The sequence below is a fragment of the Buteo buteo genome, chromosome 28, assembly GCF_964188355.1.
Source record: "Buteo buteo chromosome 28, bButBut1.hap1.1, whole genome shotgun sequence".
NCBI classification, from domain to species: Eukaryota; Metazoa; Chordata; class Aves; order Accipitriformes; family Accipitridae; genus Buteo; species Buteo buteo.
Window position 1 is genome coordinate 11,070,574 of NC_134198.1, and position 19,960 is coordinate 11,090,533.

At 38.8% G+C, this 19,960-nt stretch overlaps 1 protein-coding gene across 1 annotated transcript; it reads right to left on the bottom strand.

Moving 5' to 3' along the window:
* Window positions 1–1,214: 1,214 nt before the first annotated feature.
* LOC142045482 (tetraspanin-12-like) lies at window positions 1,215–14,983 on the bottom strand (the record flags this gene model as incomplete). The annotated part of the gene is given in 4 exon segments (XM_075059054.1): window positions 1,215–1,542; window positions 7,502–7,645; window positions 10,516–10,623; window positions 14,909–14,983. Coding segments are annotated over 4 exon segments (633 nt in total), but the record flags the coding sequence as incomplete, so codon positions are not given.
* Between the last annotated feature and the right edge of the window lie 4,977 nt (window positions 14,984–19,960).

A 19,960-nucleotide genomic window follows, 5' to 3' on the forward strand; every position in this document is an offset into this window, starting at 1 on the left:
ACATATTCCAAAACAAATGAAAGAATTTTTAAAATGTAATATTATGTAAAAACCCATTTGCCACAAACTACTGTACTCAGTGGAACAAATATATATTTCAGGAGCGTGGCCAATTGTAAAAATAATCCTATGATATAAACATTGCTCATAAAAATACAGTAAAATGCACTTCCCCCACCTCAATAAATACACTTTAACACTGTTTCTAGTTGTCATTTTAAGCCACTAGAGAGCTCTTAATGAAGAAACCATCAAAGTATAATTTCTCCTTATGTACTTTTACAATTATTGCAATAGCATCCAGAACTGTAAGCATTTTCCTTGTAGTCTTTTCTTTCTACCTTCAGGGGAGTCACAGACAGGAGAAAAGATTTATCTATAAAAATGTGCTACTCCCGTATCGATTCCCACTTTGGAAATAATTTTTAAGGTTTTCTTTCTTTTCACTAAGAAATAGTCCATAGAACAAACTGTTTCAAAAAAGAATTCTCCAGAATTACTCAGAAAATTAAAGTCTATTGTCCAGAGTTGTAGTTTTGTTTTCAATCCCTGTTTATTATATTTAAAATTAAAAATTAAACAGTTATGTTAGATAAAAATAGAAGTTTTAGAACATCTTTAACAACAACAGCTAGGCTAAAGGTTTTGTTAGAAAAAAGAAAATCTTGCCCTTTTTACAACTCTTGCAAATTTTTAAATCCAAGTATTGACTTGAATTGTAGTTCTACTTTCCATGCACACACAAAGACACACAATTATATATACATAGATCCCTGATTAAGACATTTTCCAAATGGCTTATTAAAAATGTAAAAGTCAATTTCAACTGAAGTCACATTTTGTTTGTCCAAAGCACACTCATTTCTTCAGAAGACGAATATTTCTCTTCCTTTCCCGTGATGCTTCCTTAGAGGTTCTGTTTGTCTACCTGTGAATGAATCAGTATTTTACACATCACACAGCTTGTGACAATAAGTTAAATACTACTGTGCCCAGCGAATGAGTGCCTTTTAAAAAAACAAACAAACAAAATCAACTCTGTTTCATGGCTGAGGCCATGGCTAAGAGGCTGACAGGCTTATCCTTCTTGCTATGCTGGCCTCCTTCACTTCCATTCATTAGCTGTTTTCTGAAGCATACAAAGACTGGTATATTTGGCATACTTGATGGAACAGAATAAAAATAACAAAAACCTATTAAAACTCTAGTGACTTCTCAGATTCATTGCATCACCTACTACAGCTCTTCCATTTCAAAGTGTGTATTAAAGCTGTTTGCCATGGATGTATGTTCAAAGATCCTTGTCAGGCTTGGTTTCAGTAGCTCCACGGAATGACATGACAGCTGCTGCGAGGTATCGCTCTTCAGGGCCATGATCTGATCCGCCCCAGGATCCCTTCTGTCATAGTACAGAGCCCACAGCAAAGTAATAGTGAGGATCATAGTCAGGATCTACGTTACTCCAATAGAGATTCCTAGAAATCTCAGCACTTGCAATTGCTTCGTCCCCCTCAAAAAAGTGTAAATTTTTTTACCGCATCCCTATGAAACAAAAATAGATTTTAAAAAGTTAGTCAGTATTAATTGGCTTGCGGTTCCCAAGCTTTAGCTCATCCTACCTAGTACTGGCTTTTCTGGCTCCCCAAAATTTCTCTCTCACCTCCTTCAAACAATACTTTGAAAATTATTTTGCCTACTTTTTAATGGCTTCCATAATGCCATCTTTTAAGTTTTCTCATACACTGAGAGTTCACTGCATGTAACAAGCTCCAAGAGATCTCTGCTACTCTTCAATTCAGAAATCACTCAAAGTTGATCTGAGTTCCTATCAACTATCACTGATTTTTAAAGAAGCTCAACTGGTTTTGCAAAGGTTTAAAAGCCATTAAATCCTCTTAATCATCTTGTCTCTCTCCTTAAATTGCAGACCTTCAAGGCTGTCAATTATTTTAAACTCTTTAGATTTTTTTTTCTACAAATAATACCATGATCTGAAGTTAAAACACTATTCTAGGAAAGATCTACAGCCCTGCATAACCTCGTCAGTGTTTTTTTCCCACCTTTTCTCTTTTAGTGTTTTATCTGGACTCGTATGCCAGTTTAATAGTTCTGCAGAAAATCCCTAGGGAGTAGAAAAGTCATTAAATTCCAGATACTGCTTGAGTAAGGAGCATTGAACAGAAAAACCTGTAACAGAGGACTTCTGACAAATTTCCAGAACACAGGAGGTAGAAACAGACTTTCTTTAGTACTTAGTGGTAATAATACCACATACATGTGGCATTACTCTTGCTTTTTATTCTTGAACTAGAAGAATCTCCTCATTGCAAAAAGCATATCCACTTGTGCTAGTTACACTCCACCTACCAACCCCATCCATAGACTGTATTTTAAATTTAACTGGCTTAATTTCTGATCTGAATGTAGAAACTTCCCTGTCAATTATTATGATGGTATTATACCAAGATCCAGTTTTGCCTCCTATCTTGTACTGGGCTGTTACTACTTAAAGCACAGTAATGTCCCGAACTGCTGTGAGAGTAGCTGTAACAACCCGCCCTGCATCAGGCTCTGCACAAACCCAGGCAGGCAGCTAGACCCTCCTCCAAAGAGCTGACTGTCCACACGCTGTATTAGAAAGATGGTCACATACACCACCTCTGCAATTATTTACAGAATAACAGTAATTATTACCTACGCAGAAAAAGTCTGATGAAAACTTTGTTAAAACACCACAAGTTGAGGTTTCCCAGAAATGGAAATTTAGCTTTTTCCAAACCATTAGTGCATGCTCCACAGTTTGCTTACGTGGCCAACTAATTACTGTACAAGGCTTCAGGAAAGCTCCCAAGCCCTTGTAAGGCAGCAAGGATCCAGTGCAAACACAAGCTTGTTGCTCAGGAAAGGTGATGCCCAGTCACAGAAAGGATAAAACCTTGAAGAGAGGGCCCCTAGCTACTCTGGCCAATGCTTATTCTCTATTCTAAACTTTGCAGGGCTTCACAGTACGAAAATCAAAGGAATACAGCCAGCAAGGGCAAATTCATAGTAACAAACTGAATGGGATAACACCACGAATACTAACAGGCAGTGGTCCCAGAAGAGAACATCAGGAACCCATCAAAATGGGCACTGTCTTCAAAATGTCATTTTTGCATTTATAACCTTACTACATATTTCTTACAGCTTTTCTATGAAAAAAAAACAATTGATCCAAGTGACAGAATCTGAAGATAGGACATGATAAATAACACTTTTCAATCACACTGAAATTCCCCAAAGCCAACAATTTAAAATGCTACAGTCCTGAATATATTTGATGAAAGGCCCAATTCCTGCCTCACACACAAAATTTACACTGCAGTCAACAGATTTTTGTCTAGGATCTAAATAAAATTAATGTACTATATGATAATCGTACCAGAGTAAGTTAAAGGATCTCAACGTCTTTGCTCCATTCATCATTTCACTGTGTCATTTTCTAAACACTAACACAGTTTAGACACAGAACAAGGAATAAATGGGGATTCTTTGAAATTTGAAAAGAAAAAAACCAACACTGTAGCAAAAGCAATGTAATTGAACTTGATGAGGAACAAAATTGTCACTTTGGTGTCTCTTTTCCTTCAACTAGAAGACAGTGTTGTAATTATACTACTTTCCAAATTTGTTTTTAATTACAGAGAAACTGGCTGCATTTTAATACTTTTGATAACTTCAAGGGATGAAGGTACATGCTGGTCACAATTTAAAAATGCTCAACCACAGCAGTATTCAAATTCAGTTCATTCACTGCCTAGAGGAAACATCCATTAACAGAGAGCAATAACATTAATGCCTACATCTCCTGCAGTACAGACACATAACTGAGACAAATTATGCCCAATCTAGATAGACTGCCTCCCTCCATTTAATGATGTTCTTACAGTTCTGCTCTAATACACGTTCAAAATCAGTTTCAAAATTGAGAAATATCCAAGCACCCCTGTTATCCTCACATTTATGCATTTTAGTTCTGCTTATGCAACACATTCATAGTTGGTAGTGTGCAACTAAAGAGTACGTAAATATACTTTCCTCGGCAAAAGGAAAAGTTTGTCACTAAACAGGGAGCTCTTGTTGACAACTCAGAAAAAGTATAAAACTTCGCAGCTATCATTCAGAAGAATTAGCTTGAAACTCCTGCAGAGCTATGGATTAAAGGCCTGATCCATATTTACTACAAAGGCCATTTTATATTTTCAGTCTTAAAATGGAAACAAAGCATATATTTCTGATTTACTGCAACATCATAGAATAAGGACCAGATCTTAAATAAGGCACTTCTCAGAGTAGAAAAGATAAACCATCAGTACATTCAACAGATCTCCTGTATACTCCAATTTTGAGTATACTCAAAATTATGCTAGAAAACAGAAGAAAAAATGTTGAACGTGAGATTTTAATTTTTCTGAAGATATCAACTCCTACCAATCATTTTATTTAGGCTACAGTTCCCGATCACAAGATGGGCAGAGCTCCCCCGCCTTGTCCTCAGACCACAATAAACCTCCGAGGCCACATCATCATCTGGCACACTTCCCTCACAACCATGTTCTTTCTAAGGTTAGTCTGTTCCATGAACTGCACCAAAGGTGAAGCTCATCAGAATAAAAGCATTCCAAGAAGACTAACAGATTTGAAAAACAGCTTTCAAAATCCAGCAGGGGAAACATGATTCCTGCCAAAAATATTCTCAAGCAGAACTGTAAGCAAGCCACCTTTATTTCTACCAAAATTGTATTGTGAAGGATTCCAACTTCAACTACAGAAAGCTCTGAGATCCCAGCAGAAAATTACAGCACAGCTACAACAAAACAATTTTATTAATCCTACCCAAACCGAACTTCAGTTTTCTGAAGTACTACAAAGAATTTTTCTGAAGTACCAGAATGGACTTGCGAAGCATTTACACAAGCCAATTTTAGGCTAGTGAAGCTAATCTCATCAGTCTCCCTCTCAAACCACCAGACTATGTGAGTTTGTTTTGAATCACTTTCTAAAAAAGCTTTTCTCCTTCAACTCTCCAAAGCAGAACTCAGACAGATTAGCCTTGCAAGTGTAAGTTGGTTTTGCACAATATTGATAAACATATTAGCAAGTATACTGTACGAGCCTGTGAGAAAACCCACAGGCAAGCACCATGGAAAAAAAAAATGTTTTGCCAACCAAATATTTTACATATCTCAAAGAGCAACAGAGTATTTTTGTGGCTGGTAAAACAGAACACAGCCTGTCCCTTTTTGGAATGGATTCTGCAGTTGAGAATGAAAAATAAATTTGCTAAGAGCTGAATCCATCCAAAATGCTCTGGGGTATGGTAGGGGAAGAACCATAAATGTGCCCTTTAGGTTTCTTCCAGGAAAAAAGCCAGGCAGCCTTTGCCTTTACCAAGTTGGTCTTAATACAGCCGTTATGTTCTATACCATCATCATCTTTGGCTATTAATTTCCTCCAAGTAGAACCAAAAGAACCTGAGCATACGAAGTGCGCAGAGAATCACTTTCCTGGAATATGGTTGTGGGAATGAAGTGTTAGCAGAAGAGATGACATGAGAAAACCTTGCAGTTTTGTCAAGACACTGCAGTGACTAGTAGTCCTTTTCAGAAATTTTTCAGCATCCTGAGCTCAAAAATTAGTTTTTCATTGAGTGACACTGTTTACATACTCTTGCTTTTTCACATAAACAGGAAGGATGCTCGGGGCAAATGAACATTCTGCAGCTTCTGTACATTTGCACTCCTTGAGGGCTCTCTACGGCAGAGTTGGTCTGTACGGTATCAATACTGGCACACTATTACAAAAAGCAAGCATTATTGCAGAGTGAGTCACAGTTCTTTCTCCTCCAAGAATGTGAGAGAGACTGGCAGGCCCCAGAAGAAGCCCAAATGGCTTTCCCATTCAGAGACTGACACTTCTTAAGTGTAACCAGTGCTGCAAGCCTTGCCATAAGGCAGGAGAGGCTCTGCAAGTAGCTGGTGGAAAGAAAACAGCCTCTGCTGCTGTCTTTAAGGTTCCCTAGCACAGACCAGCCTTCTGAGGCACCTGCCTTTTGGCAGCTCTATCTTCTCTCTTCCTCGGGGAAGTACACAAGGCCTAGGATGCAGGTCTGAAAGCCCAGAATAGATTACGTAATTTCTGCTCAGAGCATCAATGCCATACAAACCTAGCAAATCACTCCATGTCAGTGATGCCATTTCCCCAAAACTTGATTGTTTCCTGGCAATAGCTAATATTCTTCTTGGCTTGTTTATATAATGAATCTCCCCTGCTTCAGAGGTATCTCTCCGTAACTCTGGAACAAGAGCCGCGTAGTAGACACTTGCAGGAGTCTTGAAGAGCAGTAAGAGACTCGGACAAGATAAAACAGTTCTTTGGGTGCTCTTCCATAATGCAGGAGTTGCACTGTCCACTGGAGAAATGTTCATGCTGCAACATCCGAAAGCACGCTTCTCAGACCCACCCTCCTTCCTATGTACCCTATATTACTCTGAAAGCAAGCAAATGAAGAATGCACCTCTTCTCGGATCCTCGTAACTACTTGACCGAGACATGCTTTTTGTCGCTATTGGACTGCCTGGACTGTTGGTCATTCTGACATTACTGAATGTACAATTAGAGGTCTTCAGAGGTCTGTTAGCATAAAAAAAATAGCAAGTAGCAAAGCAGTCTCCAGATAAAGGTAACTTTAGGCAACATTTTTGTAAGAACAGTTAAAAGAGTTTTAGTAGAGAACATATTTACTTGTTTTTGTAATTTTCACCCTAAGAACAGTAATGACTTGCTACCATGATCACCTCCCTTACCGACTTTGAGTTCAAATAAGCCCATCCTACTTTCAAGTTTGGGTTTTTTTTAATTCTTTTAAAATAATAATCATACTGTAATGTAGAAGAGTTAGAGAAAAAGAGCATTTTCACGCAAAGTTTCTATACAGGCTCGCAGTTGAGCAACTGAATTACCTGTCTCCTTGCGTGAGCCCTGTTAGCGAGAGAGCTCTCATCTTCTAAAGGACTTCTCAAAAGCATCCTTCACTGTACAGACCACTAGAGTCCTCATTACCATAGGGTAAATAGAATTTCTCTTAGTTTGGCAAGCTGGAGACAGGACATTACACCAAAACAAAATTTGCTCCAATCAAAAAATAAAAAAATTAATCTCCAACCTAACCAATATAAAACAAATACCTCAATGTTTAAGCATATCTCAGATGTTAACTGCATTGCTACTACCTTACCTCACTTCCAAGGTAAGGGTGGCTGGGTGGGTTCGTTCCCTTCTTCCTTCCTCCCCCCACTTCAGCATTAATAAAAATTAAACATAAACAAACACAATAAACACTTTCCATAAACACAATTACTCTACAAACCTTTCTGCCACACTGCAAGTGTTGAGTTTGGAAAATGACTGGATCGGGAAGACTTTACAAAGCCTTCCAAAATATCCACATTTTTCTTCTTACCTCCTGATAAAGGTCACTGAGATCCTCATGATGTGCCTGCTTAGAGCATCCTGGGAACTCTCTGACACAACAGGAGTCAGGCGGCCAGTCCATCTCTGTCATTTCCAGCCAGTCTGTGAAGTACACCACCCCACAACATTTAAACTGCAAAGGAAGGATTAGCCAAGATCAGCAATAATGATGCTACTTTTATGAAAAAGTAGGTCATCAAAAAAGCTAAATAAATTCCTATTAACAACTTTCAAAATATTTATGTAGGACTAAAAAAATCTACAAGAGCTTCCACATATCTTCTTTTGCTGTACTTTGACACAAAAGCAAGGTGAAAAATCTAATGTAGTGACCAGTGAACACCTCAGAAACAGCCAATGATACTGCTCTGTCATTTAAATCCCAACTGCTCCTTCAAAGGATGCTTCACAGAAATTGTCCTACCCTGTAATTCTGCTATCCTTACTACAAGGAACTAACACATGATAATTGCATGTCAAAAGGGTGGCTAATGAGTAAGTATACCTGTGGCTGAAGGAAGTAGTAGGAAATTATGATTAAGGTCTTACTAGTGAGGACTACTCCTGCAAGGCTACAACTGTGGACACATCTACTGAAAACTAGATGAGAAAAAGCATAGATTCATCTGAATACAGAAAAAAGAAGAGAAGATTTTAAAAGTGAGAAAAAACGTATAGAAATCACAAACACTGAAAGGAAAAAGGAAAATGGAACGAAGGGGTACCACACTAAAATAAACACTGCAATAGAATCAACCATAAAAGCAGGAAGTCTGGCTGCAAAGCAGATGAGCCATAATTGGCTATAAAAACCACCAGGACTAACAACCTGTCTTCTCTTCTGCAAAGCACACTGAGAGATTTAAAGCCAAACGACCAGCCTACTACATTCCTAGCTGCTTTCACATAAAAAAGGGCTGAAGCAGCTACATTAGATTTTCTTAGGCATTGGATGGGGACTTGATATGACTGAAAAAAAGCCTTGCTGCAGGAATAAGATGGTGCTTTATTCTGTCTGGATGTTCTCCAGTACCAGCCTGAGTGTTTGTAAGTCATTGCCTGGTTCCTTTGACCCACGGGCTTGGGAACATTTGCCCCCCTTACACGCTTCAGAGCCACAGTCCTGTATACCACACCATTACTCGGTCACAATCGAGCAGATCAGTGCTCACACACCACGTTGGCACACACGATGCCTTGAATTCAGCCATCCTGTTCCAAATCTCACTTCTTCCTTTTTCACCACAGCTTTAATGTCTCTGTTTTTATCAGTTTGTTAGTCAGTCAAAATCCTCCCAACCCGGGACTTTCTATGCATGGAAAGCTCAAGCTTTGGCTTCTCGTTGTAATTGCAAAGACCACCTCGTTAAACGCTCTCAAACCTTTTCTTCCCCCCACTCAGTTCTTCCTTCCTGACTTCAATTGACCCTTCCCATCTTCCTTAGCACAGTCACAACTCTGATATTAGACCAGCAAGGGCACTGGGGGGAAAACACATTTCCCATCTCTCTCAGATGTTAAAAGATACAGAAGAGCGAGCACAAAGCTGATCAGGCTGAATATTTGGGAATAAAATTTTAGTTATAAATTTTTTCTTTAGGAAAGAAACCATAATGCTGACTGAAGAAGGGCCCCAAGTATAATGCTCATTCAGGCATAAAGAACATAGAAGGCTCACACATCCACCATCTGAGTTATGACTAGACGGAATAAAAATGAGAGCCCACCAATAGGAATGAGCTGTAAAAGAGCCTTCTCAGTTCACTTCAAACTCTCCCCAAATCATTCCTCTGGTCAGAGATGGAATATAGGAAATCTACCTTCTAAAAGGAACTTTTTCTCCCCCTGAAGAGTTAAGGCATAGTTGAAGTTTTATTACTAATATTCATATTAAACCCAGCCATTATGACAACACTACAACAACCAGGAGGATAAGAGGCAGCTTTTAATTTAATCAACCTATACATTTAAACCAAAATACAGTAACAGCTCTATTCAAGGAAATCAAGATCATTTGATTATATTACCTCAGATACAGAACAGACACAAACACTCTGCCTGTGTATGAAGAATTACTCGGTTTCACAGAGCACTTGCACAGCCAGTGCAGGGGACTGGGGTGGGGGGTGGGGGGTGGTAACCTCATGTGGTCCTCACTTTTTCTTTCAGGTTTTAGTATAAATACAGACTAACCAAGTGCTGCCAGGAAATGTTTAAATAAACAGGAAATCTGTGCAACAATGATAGATTTCAACATTTCAACAAGGGCAGCACAATGACAGGCATTTAAAGAGTTCTTTTCCTGCACATGAGTTATATTTGGAGTTAATGGGTTTTACCTTGGGCAATTCCATGTTTTTGTAACATAATACTTCATTCTTTAAAAACAGTTCTGAATTTTAGTAGGCTAGAGGGCAAAGCTGTGAATACACAAGGAAGCTTTTTGGTTCGTTTCCCGCTCCCCGCCCCCTGTCAAAGGAAATAAAAACCCTGATCACTTTCTCAAACCTCAGCCAAAGAGACAATGTTGGCATCTTTTTGGAAACTTTCTTTCCCACTCATTTCCAGCTAAACACGTATGTCCGTGAAAGGAAACTAACAGACTACAGGAAGGAGAGCACAGTTTAATATTAAAGCAGCATATAGAAATGTTCACTTTATTTTACCTGCAGATTTTTAATTTTATATACATCATATTCTTATATGTTGTAATAATCCTAAAAGGTGTTGGTGTCCTAACCCCACTGGCAAAGGAGAAGACAGTGTAGCAACTTAACTGAACTTAGTAATATCCTTTTTTTGGTGTTTTAGCATCTTAAGGCCCTACAAAAGCTCAAGAGTTGGATATCAAGTGATGTTAAATGATATCATCACTGCACAGGGTTTCACATTAAATGAACTTGCATTTATTTACCCATTCACTTAAAACCAAACCTTTTCTTTTAGCAGATAACATTTACCAAGCACATATTACTTCAGCTGATGAATTAACTGTCGTCTTACCTCCCGCTGGAAGAAATTCCAAGCATGGGTCAGCCACTGGTACCTAGGTAGGCCATAATTGGTCATCCTGGTTTTCAGCGTGATCATATCGGACCACTGCACTGGAACCTGGAGCAAGGAAAGAGAAGTGATTCACACAACAAATCAGTTGGCTTGTGGCTCCAGCTTCCATCTGTTCTGAGATCTTTCCAGTGCAATGACCAAAATAACTTTGTACGCAAATAAAAGAGGAAAAAAAGTGCTTTAATTTTTATGATATTGAAACTTTATGAGCCTTTATTGAAATATAAGGAAAAAAAGTTATTTGTATCCTTTGCTTACAAATTAACGCACACTGGAAAAGAAGCTGCATTTTGGAGAGATTCAGAGATAGTTAGGTACAATCTGATTATACCATTACCAGATTTCTTACCTGGAGTAAAACTTGAACTGAGTCCCAACCATGTCATCAGGGATGGCATTTGTCTGCCCCAGTTTAGGTATCTCCCTGGCATCGTCTTAGTCAATAAGAAGAAACGGGCAGCCATATGGGGCAATTAATCTCAAGATAAGTATTTTAAACAGAACAGATGTATATGATTCCTTTGAAGTCTCAAATCTACTTCACTGTCCAAGGTGACAAACTTAAACATCCAAGTATATAAAATTAATTGAGATTAATTCTACCCCGAGAGTCTTTTCAGTGGCTTTCTGGCTTTGCCTGGAATCCTGCATGCAGGTATCCTGAATGTACTCACTTTCAGTATCTTGCTCGAGAACAGTAACAAGGAAGCATAGACAATGAGGCCCTGTGAAGTTTTCTCTTCACACACACTCATGGCCTTGTAAATCTTTTCTTCTGAAAGAAGGATTCTCGAAGTATTTTTCATTCAAATTTGACTACTCAGAAGTGAGGTGCTGGTGCTCTCCATTGTCAGACTTAGACCCCCAGTTAGTAATTTGTTAGAAACAATAGAAGTGCGTGCTACGGCACCTGGCATACAATGCAGTTAAGAGTCAAGATAAGAAACTAATTTCTGTTCAGCACAAATTTCAGTGTGCCAAACTAAAACAAGGAGCTGAACACTTCGCAGTTGCCCTTCTAGGCACACATACCATTCATGCTGGGTTTCGCCTTATTCCCATTAGCCTTAATAGTCATGGTGAAAGAAGTCACAATTGCAGTATCAGCTTTCATTTAGAGGGTGGGGGAGCCCAGCTCCTCTAGCTGCTATGACTTTGCTATCCTGTTCAATTTGGAGTGAACATTAAGGGTATTCTGCAAATAGCAGTAAATGTTATTTAAGAAAAAAAATGATCACAATACTTCCCAAGGAGCCTGGTCTTTGTTGTGCTAGATGCTCTACAAAAATATAGGGACAATCACTGCCTGACTGACCCTGTAATCTACACAAGAACATTTGATAGTGTTTCATTACTACCAAGTTATACTACATCTTTGACGCCGTGGTAAAGCTTCATATATCATGAATATATTAATAATATCCCAGAACTTTAACACACCTTTCACTTAGCAGAATTTTTACTTAAGCTATAAAGCACTGAACTCACAATTGTCCATGTGAAAAATATGTTAGCAGCAGAGTACTAAAAATACTTAAAAACAATATCACAGAATATTTCAAACATTTACACTGCTCACTATAATAAAATAATGTGGTTTTGTACTCAATGCATTTCTCTTTCTACTGCATTAGGAGTTAGCATTCTGCTTTCTTTGGATAATACTTGATATCGCTGCAATTAAGCTCATATTTGCTAGACTATGTTTTTATTATCTTATTTGAGTTGAATACAGTCCAGGGTTAGGCACGTAACACAAGGCATCCAACTTCTTTATGAAAACAATGGAAAGCAGAGTTAAAAGAAAAATCACGACGTGAGAGAAGGAAATTAAGAGCAAGGCAAAACAATCTAAACCCCAATGTAGGAAGGCAATTTGAATTCTGGAGCTAAGGAGGGATATCAGAATCTGTGTGTTTGACTGCTCCGAGAATGCCAACATGTCAAACTAAGGACTATGAAATAGCTTCCCATCAGCTCATGCACATAGTAGTGCACATTGAGATGCATATGTCTATATGCACTATACACCCACACTTCTCTGTAGTGTGTAGACAAATAAAAACTAGAGATGCTGGTTTGATTTAAGTATAAGTTCTGTAAAGCTCAGTTTGCTGTTGAGATCTACTTATTATTATTTTTCTAATGAGTATCAAGGCTTGACCAATGCCCAAGTAAGCAGAGAACCCACACTGGCTTTTCAATCTTGTGGGTGGAATAAATTAGTCATGAGGCACACTTCATGCTGAGAGCTATCATGAGCTGGAAGGAAAATTGTTTATACAAGGACGCTTAGAGCCACTTGTCCACACGCCAAGGAGAGCCCATATTGGATCAGCAGAGGCAGTTACGCCTCAGTGACATTTTTGACAACATCACCCACCCACATACACTAATGCCAGCCGACTCTCTGAAACCCACCAGGGGCTTGTGTGATTTCATGCTGCGCTGAAACCAACATGACATCAAGTCACCCCCATGGGTATAAGAGGGAGTCGTCTTGTCTTTATCAAGTAGAGTAGGAGAAAGCATGCTCTAGGGAAGTGACCTGCACAGATATGAAGAACTGCTGAAAAACAACTGTGCTGTTTCAGACTTCCCCATTCCCTCAGGGTCTCAGCAGCAAGAAACGTGAGTCTGGCCAACCTCATCACACGAAGAGCAGTAGTGTTAGGACAAAGGGAATAAGAAGAGGAAATCAGATGGAAAGGGAAAACAAAAAACCCAGTATTTCAGGGGATGACAAATAAAAAAAAATGTATAAAGGGAGAGAAGAAGACAGAAGACAAAAAAAGAAAAGCAGTTGCTGAAGAGATTTTTCTTCTGTACTGTCCTGGGAGAAAGACGAAGAACCAGAGGAGCGTGGAGTATTTGAGTTTACTGTGACCCACTGCAGAAGGTGCTGACATGGAGCTCAGTGCTGCTTCTTCTGGCAAAGGGGTGCAGGGACAGCCTTTTTTTTTTTTTCTGGAGGGAAGCAGCATCACCAGTGCCTTGACATATGGTAGGCCTATGTCAGCTTTTATCAAAGTGTCCCAGGTTTAGGTCTCAGTAGCATAGCAGCTAACAAAGTTTTGGGGTCACACTAAAACACACCATCACTTCAGGTTCTCTAACTGAATAGTGAAGGCTGGAAAAGGCATGTACCAGTGCACTGAAGGCTATGTTATTCCAGGCAGCTTCCACTGACGAGATTTCTGTGGAAAGACGGATGATAGTTATGACTGTCATCCTTGGCAAAACCCCTGCAAAGGGAAGCTGTGCCCATAGGATGAAGCATGCCTCTTGTCTGTGTTCCCCATTTTAAAATGCATCAATGTAAGATGACATTTAAAGTAAAGGGATAGCCTTAATGGCTGTTATATTAGAACACCCCTCTGGAATCTGCACCACAAGGGAATGAATGCTGATGCAAAGTGCTGCCACATAACTTCAGGCTTCAAATCTGCCAGATATTCCTTTGGTCCCAGTACCATGTAAATATCAAGAAGGCTCCCTCCCATCTTATAGAAATGTAATTGCTACTCACTGTTGGAAAGACCAGTATATTGGGCATATCTTGGCAGCTCAGAGAAAATATTTGTCCCTCTATTCATAAAAAAGTACCAGACTGAGTACAAGACGTAAGGATGGAGCAGCCAGCAGAGTAACGTTTCAGTTTCATTTCTGCTCAACACTTACTCATTATCTTGCATGATGGTTACAAGTCTTCAGTTTGAAAATTAAAGGTTGGTACAGCGATAAAAACTAGACAAAGATAAAACCTCTTCACAAGTTTACACGTGAGTGTTTTATAGCTAAGACATGTTTTGCTTAAAACTGGCATTTATAGCTCATGGAGGCAGAGTGCAGATTTTGCCAGACAGCAAGTCCTCTATTGAAAGAACACACTGTCTGTTTACAATGAGGTACACTCAGCTATAGCTCTTTAAAACATGAGGAGCTTTTGGGGCAAAATCCCTTCAAATTCTCACATCCCCTCTCTTAAAATAGCCTATCTTAAGCCTGAAGTTCATACTTTATCCTCAAAACTTCCACTGACTTCAATGAGAACCTGCCTAAGCAAGAATTCACAAAAAATGAAGTCCTTAAATCAGGGGCTGCAGGATTTGGCTCTCAAATATGGAGGGGGTGGGAGAAACCCAGATACAACCTTCCAGACAGACAAGCTTTCCCAGAAGAATTCTGTTTAAAAAAAAAGGCAGTCACTTGAAATTAGACTGTCGGAATAATGAACAAAGATAAACACTACAGCAATTAGAAAACAGCTAGCTAATGGAAATCTTTGCTTTCTTCTGTTGAAAAAATGCAGCCTCCTTTTCTGACTCACTGTTATTTCCTGCTCGTAGGTCCAAACACCACAGGCCTGTTCAACACAGAATATTACAAGCAAACTTCCAAAGTACTGCAGAAAACAGAATGGTCTTAATTATTTTTGATATTCAGGTTAACTTTGAAAAAAAGACTTAACAATATTAAAGGACATCTCAAAACATTATTAACATTTCACGTGATTTAAGACATGGAATCTGAAATACATTTCTGTAACCAAAATATGAAAGATTCATGCAGCAAACTTTCTAAAAGTTTACATAATGTGACATTTCTTACTAACGTAACACAACGCATATGAACATTACATTGGGAAAATAGATTAATTTCCTTGTTTCCCAAGAGACACATTATGCTAAAACAGTTGCAAAGAGGACAATCTTTTTTCCTTCATATATGTGGCGGGGGGGGGGGAATCTTTTTCCAGTGCTATCCATTTAAGCAACATATGCAAATCATGCTAAGAGTGAAAAGGGGGAAGAAAAAAAGAAAAAGAATAAAAAAGAGAAAATTGACAAGACAGAAGCAAATAAGGTTCTTGAAAGCTATCTTCTTATCAAAGTAATTTAGATATTTCAGGTCAGGCATAAATGTACCAATATTTATTGAGATGGATTGAAATATCTTTGTCTATTACAAGATCTAACCCTTTAACTATTTAAAAATAGAAAATACTTGTATAAACGAAGAAGCTGTACAGGTCTTGGTTAAGAAAAAACTGGTTGCTGCAATTAAAAAGAGTAGGACTATCTTCTGTATAGTGTCAACAAACCCTTTCTGAACTGCAGGATAAAGCTGCATGGAAATTAAGACTGCTTTAACTGGTGTTCTCTATTAAAAGTAACCCATTTATATTTTATTTAAAGCAGAAGTATAGTTCCATTCATTGGCGACTCCAAACTTCCTTCCATGTCAATGGACTGAGCTCCCCCTTGTTCTCAGCACACAAGACTGAAAGTTAGAGTCTTCATGGATTTTAATTTTATTTGGAAATCAAAGAAGCACCATCACAATATAAAATAGAATAGAATAAATACATAATTCCATTAGTAGGATACATGCCAAAAGGCTTCTAACTTAGTCATTTCATTCTGGAATCTATTTAGGACAGGTATAAAAGACACAAAACACATCCCGAGGGTAAGTGAATTTTTTTTTTCTACTAAAGGGTCAATAAGCCATATTATTTAAAATAGAGAATATAAATCCACAAGTGTTAGGATTTAGCAGTCAACTACACGGCACCTTTTTCATTAACCAAATCTGGAACTGTGGAATTCACAGATACCTTAGCAGCTACTGAACACTGCCTTGCCTTAACTTCTACTTGCTGATCAACTCTAACTGCCCAAATTACATTTGTAGATGCAAATAGCCGAATTAAAAATGTGCATGTAAAAATATTCATGTGAATTTTCAAGAGAAACCTGTACTCATGCCCTCCCCCTGCAAAGGTCTGTTCAATAAAGATGATGTAGAAAGAAGATGTCCTGTTTTACTAGTCTTCACCATGTTACTTGCATCTTCATAGTCATTATAGCTGGACAACACATTGCATATCCTTACAAATCAACATTGTAAGCACACACAGAGGTCCAGTATAGGCCTTCAATAACCAATACATTCATCCTCCAAAGGCCCAAAAGAGGAAAAAATGAGTCGTACTTTGTAAGAACAATGATGCTTTCACTAAAAAAAAAATTCATGAGCTTCTAGACAATGTATCCACTATCACTGTAGTGCCTGCAAGTTATGCAAAGGGTTCTTTAAAAAAACATGGAAATTTACTTTGCAAAGTATTCATTTTGAAAGGAGGAATGAATGCCACAAGATTTAGCTCTTTTAATTCTTACCAAAAAAAAATGTTTAGGGACACTATGTTTAATACCGACATTTTTGAGAGGGAGAACAACATTTTGGTGAAAAGTGAATTTGAGTTCCAGCTGTTAATTTCAGTGGTTTTATCCTCTAATTGAATAACAAGGCTGGGACTGTCTGCTATCCCCAAATAATATACAAACTCCCTGATCATGGTGAAAACAATACATCTGGTGGTGTATGTATGGCATTCTCTGGAAAACTCTAAATTCGCAGTTCCTTGTAACATTTCATTCATTCACCAACCTTAACATTTGAAACTTCCTCATTTTTGTCAGTGTATAGTTAAGGAAGTTTGTGGTAGCAGTTGGAGACAGAAGAGCCAAACCCAAGATTTTCTCCAGTTACTGAATATAGCCTGGGATAGAAAACTATTTAGCCCAATTCACTCATGAACCACTTCTGGGTCTGCCAGGAACTCAGCACTCCTGACTAGCTACATCTGGACACATCAGGGCACTGCGGAATCAAGCCTTCTGTCCTTAGAAAGCACATCTTCTGTCCATAAGGCAAAAGACAAGAAAAGACCCAAAGAATTTACACACATGAAAGGACATGCTAGGAACTGAACAACTGCAGGCACACCAAACTCGCACACAGGAGCTTCAGTTTCACTTTGCTATGGAAGGGGAATATTATACCTCTCTCTAAATGCAACGGTTTGCAAAACAAATAATTCTTATGTAAGTTGTGTGGGGAAAAAACCCCTCTAGCCATTATTTAAATTTATTACCCCTAATTTCCATCTTCCAAATACAGAAATTATTACTGGCTTCAATGCTTATTCCTTGTCCCCAATTAAATTCCCACAGGAGTCTGAATGCTAAATGCATCTTCCTGCATTTACACACTTCTGCTTTTTGCCAGATGCAGGGACTTGGTTTTGAAGCAAGGCTTAATATTTCTTCCTATGGGCTGAGTGGCTACGCTTTGTCCAGGAGATTAACTCACTGAGGAGCACTATTGTACATTAAGCTCAAAACTGCGCCAGCAGATCACTTATGTTACCTTCTACAGCACGCCTCCCTCGGAGCACTCTTGGCCATTGCTGAGATAGTCTACTGTTTTTTCACTTCTCTCTTTTTTTTTTTCTTTTTGGCAGGGAGAGGGTAGGATAGGGGAAGGCACAGAAGCGAGTGAGTGGTTTTGCAAAGATGTCTACAGGTTATCATAAAATAAAATAGAACTACAAGCAATTAATGCAAAGCCACAATCACTTCAAGAACTAGAGACCTTTTACATGGCAAATACTACAGACTTAACATTTCTCTTTTGTAGGCAATTGGTAATCAGTATCATTCTCTCCCTAGTCAGTCTATGCAAAGTCATCAGAAAATTGAAGCAGTGCCTTCATCCTGCTAGAAACTCAGTGGAGTCAGTTTCACTGAAATGCACTAGCCGTTTACTGCTCCTCACTAAGCCATGGGCATGCATGTGGCCAAGATCCCAAACTTCAGAATCCTTGCAGTGTGAAATGGATGTTGCCAGTTAGCAGGAGCTGGTTGTCCTGCAACCTCTTCATTAAGCTTGCTCACCACCACTGGCCACAGGGGAGGAAGGCAGGCAGAAAGACAGGCAGCAGCTCTGTAAAGCAGTAGCTTTCCAACAGCAGCATCTCCTCTAATACCTGGAATGTTGCACAAGCACCTGGATTTTTTTCTGCAGCGATGTATGGGTATGTGTGTGTGGCTCCATTGCCAGAGTGCACAGCTGCAGTACTGACAGCCTGCGGAGGCTTACACAACTGTACTTTTCCAGCACATCAGTCCTGAAACAGAGGTGAAGGAACTGGGGACTCCAGAAGAATGCTGTTTCCTGTCCTTTCTTGTACAAGAGAGCAGACAGGAAAGAAGTGGGAACAGAAACAAAGTCATTACTGTGAAAACCACTTTCAGAGAGATGTAAAGACAGAGAGATGAAGGGCCAAGGAAAGATATTAAAGATACTCCCTATGTAATCACCAGATCCTGTTCTGCTGGAACACTCTTCATGTGCTACAGGCGTAAAAGTAACCACAGACGACATCCTCATCCTGCCCTGAAACCTCCAATGCAGAAACTACACATCAACAGGACAGAAACCCACCACAATGAATACTACCTGCTAGTGCAGAGACACTACCAGATCATACTCGGCCACTACAGCTTCTAACAGCCTCCAGAAAGGTCTTGTTCTTGGGCAAGTCAGACAACCGTAAGTCCACTTCTACAGGGAATTCATATGTAAGACAGAAAGGACAGTGGGACATATTGAATGGAAATCCAATCTTAACACATTGTGCTTCAAGCTTTATATTCTTCCCTGCAATTGCCCACGATTGCAACAAAAAAATCCTGTACTCTTCAGGATAGAAAGCCATGAGGGAGAGATTTTATGGGGAGGCATGTCATGTGTGTGCTCTTTGCCATTACTCTCTGAACAGAATGGAGTTGTTGGAACAAACACCTTTTAAATAAATGCAGAGTATCTTAGATTCAGTAATAGTGGTTTTGTGCTTGCACTTGCTCTTTTTATTTGTGTTTGTATCTAAATGGTTGAGATGATCAAGAAAGAAATGTGTTCCTGTAATGTATTGAGTGGTGGTGGTGATTTGCTCAGTTTGGTAGAACAAAGAGAATAGCAAAAAATTTCATAATTTAATTAGGATAAATTAATTTGTAGTTCAGTTTTTAGCCTTAGATGGAGAGATAGGAAGACATTTTGGGCATATGCCAGAGTGTATGTGCTCCATGTGTGAAGCACTGGCATATACGGAGCTTGTACCCTCTTATGGGATGCCACTGTAGTGTGCAGAAATCTTATTCAGACTAAAACTTTTGATCCTATTTAGACAGTCCATACAGATCTTTCTAAAAATAGTTTTGAATTATTTTGATTTTTTTAATGCATATTTGAAAATACCACGTACCTTTCTAGTGCTTTATCAGGTTTTGATAGTCTTTATGCAGATAGCTATCTGAATGGCCATCTGAATTGGCACAAAACCTATTACTTCAATGCTAGTCCCCATTTTTGGTTTCTTTTTTCCCTGTCTTTGATTATTGCGAATTGCAATACAAAACTCTTACTATAGTTCTAGACACTTTTTTTTTGTCTTGAATATGCCACACAATTCCTGCAATTAATCACTTAATATAATTGTCTATGCTTTTCAGGCAACAGATGAAAAGAA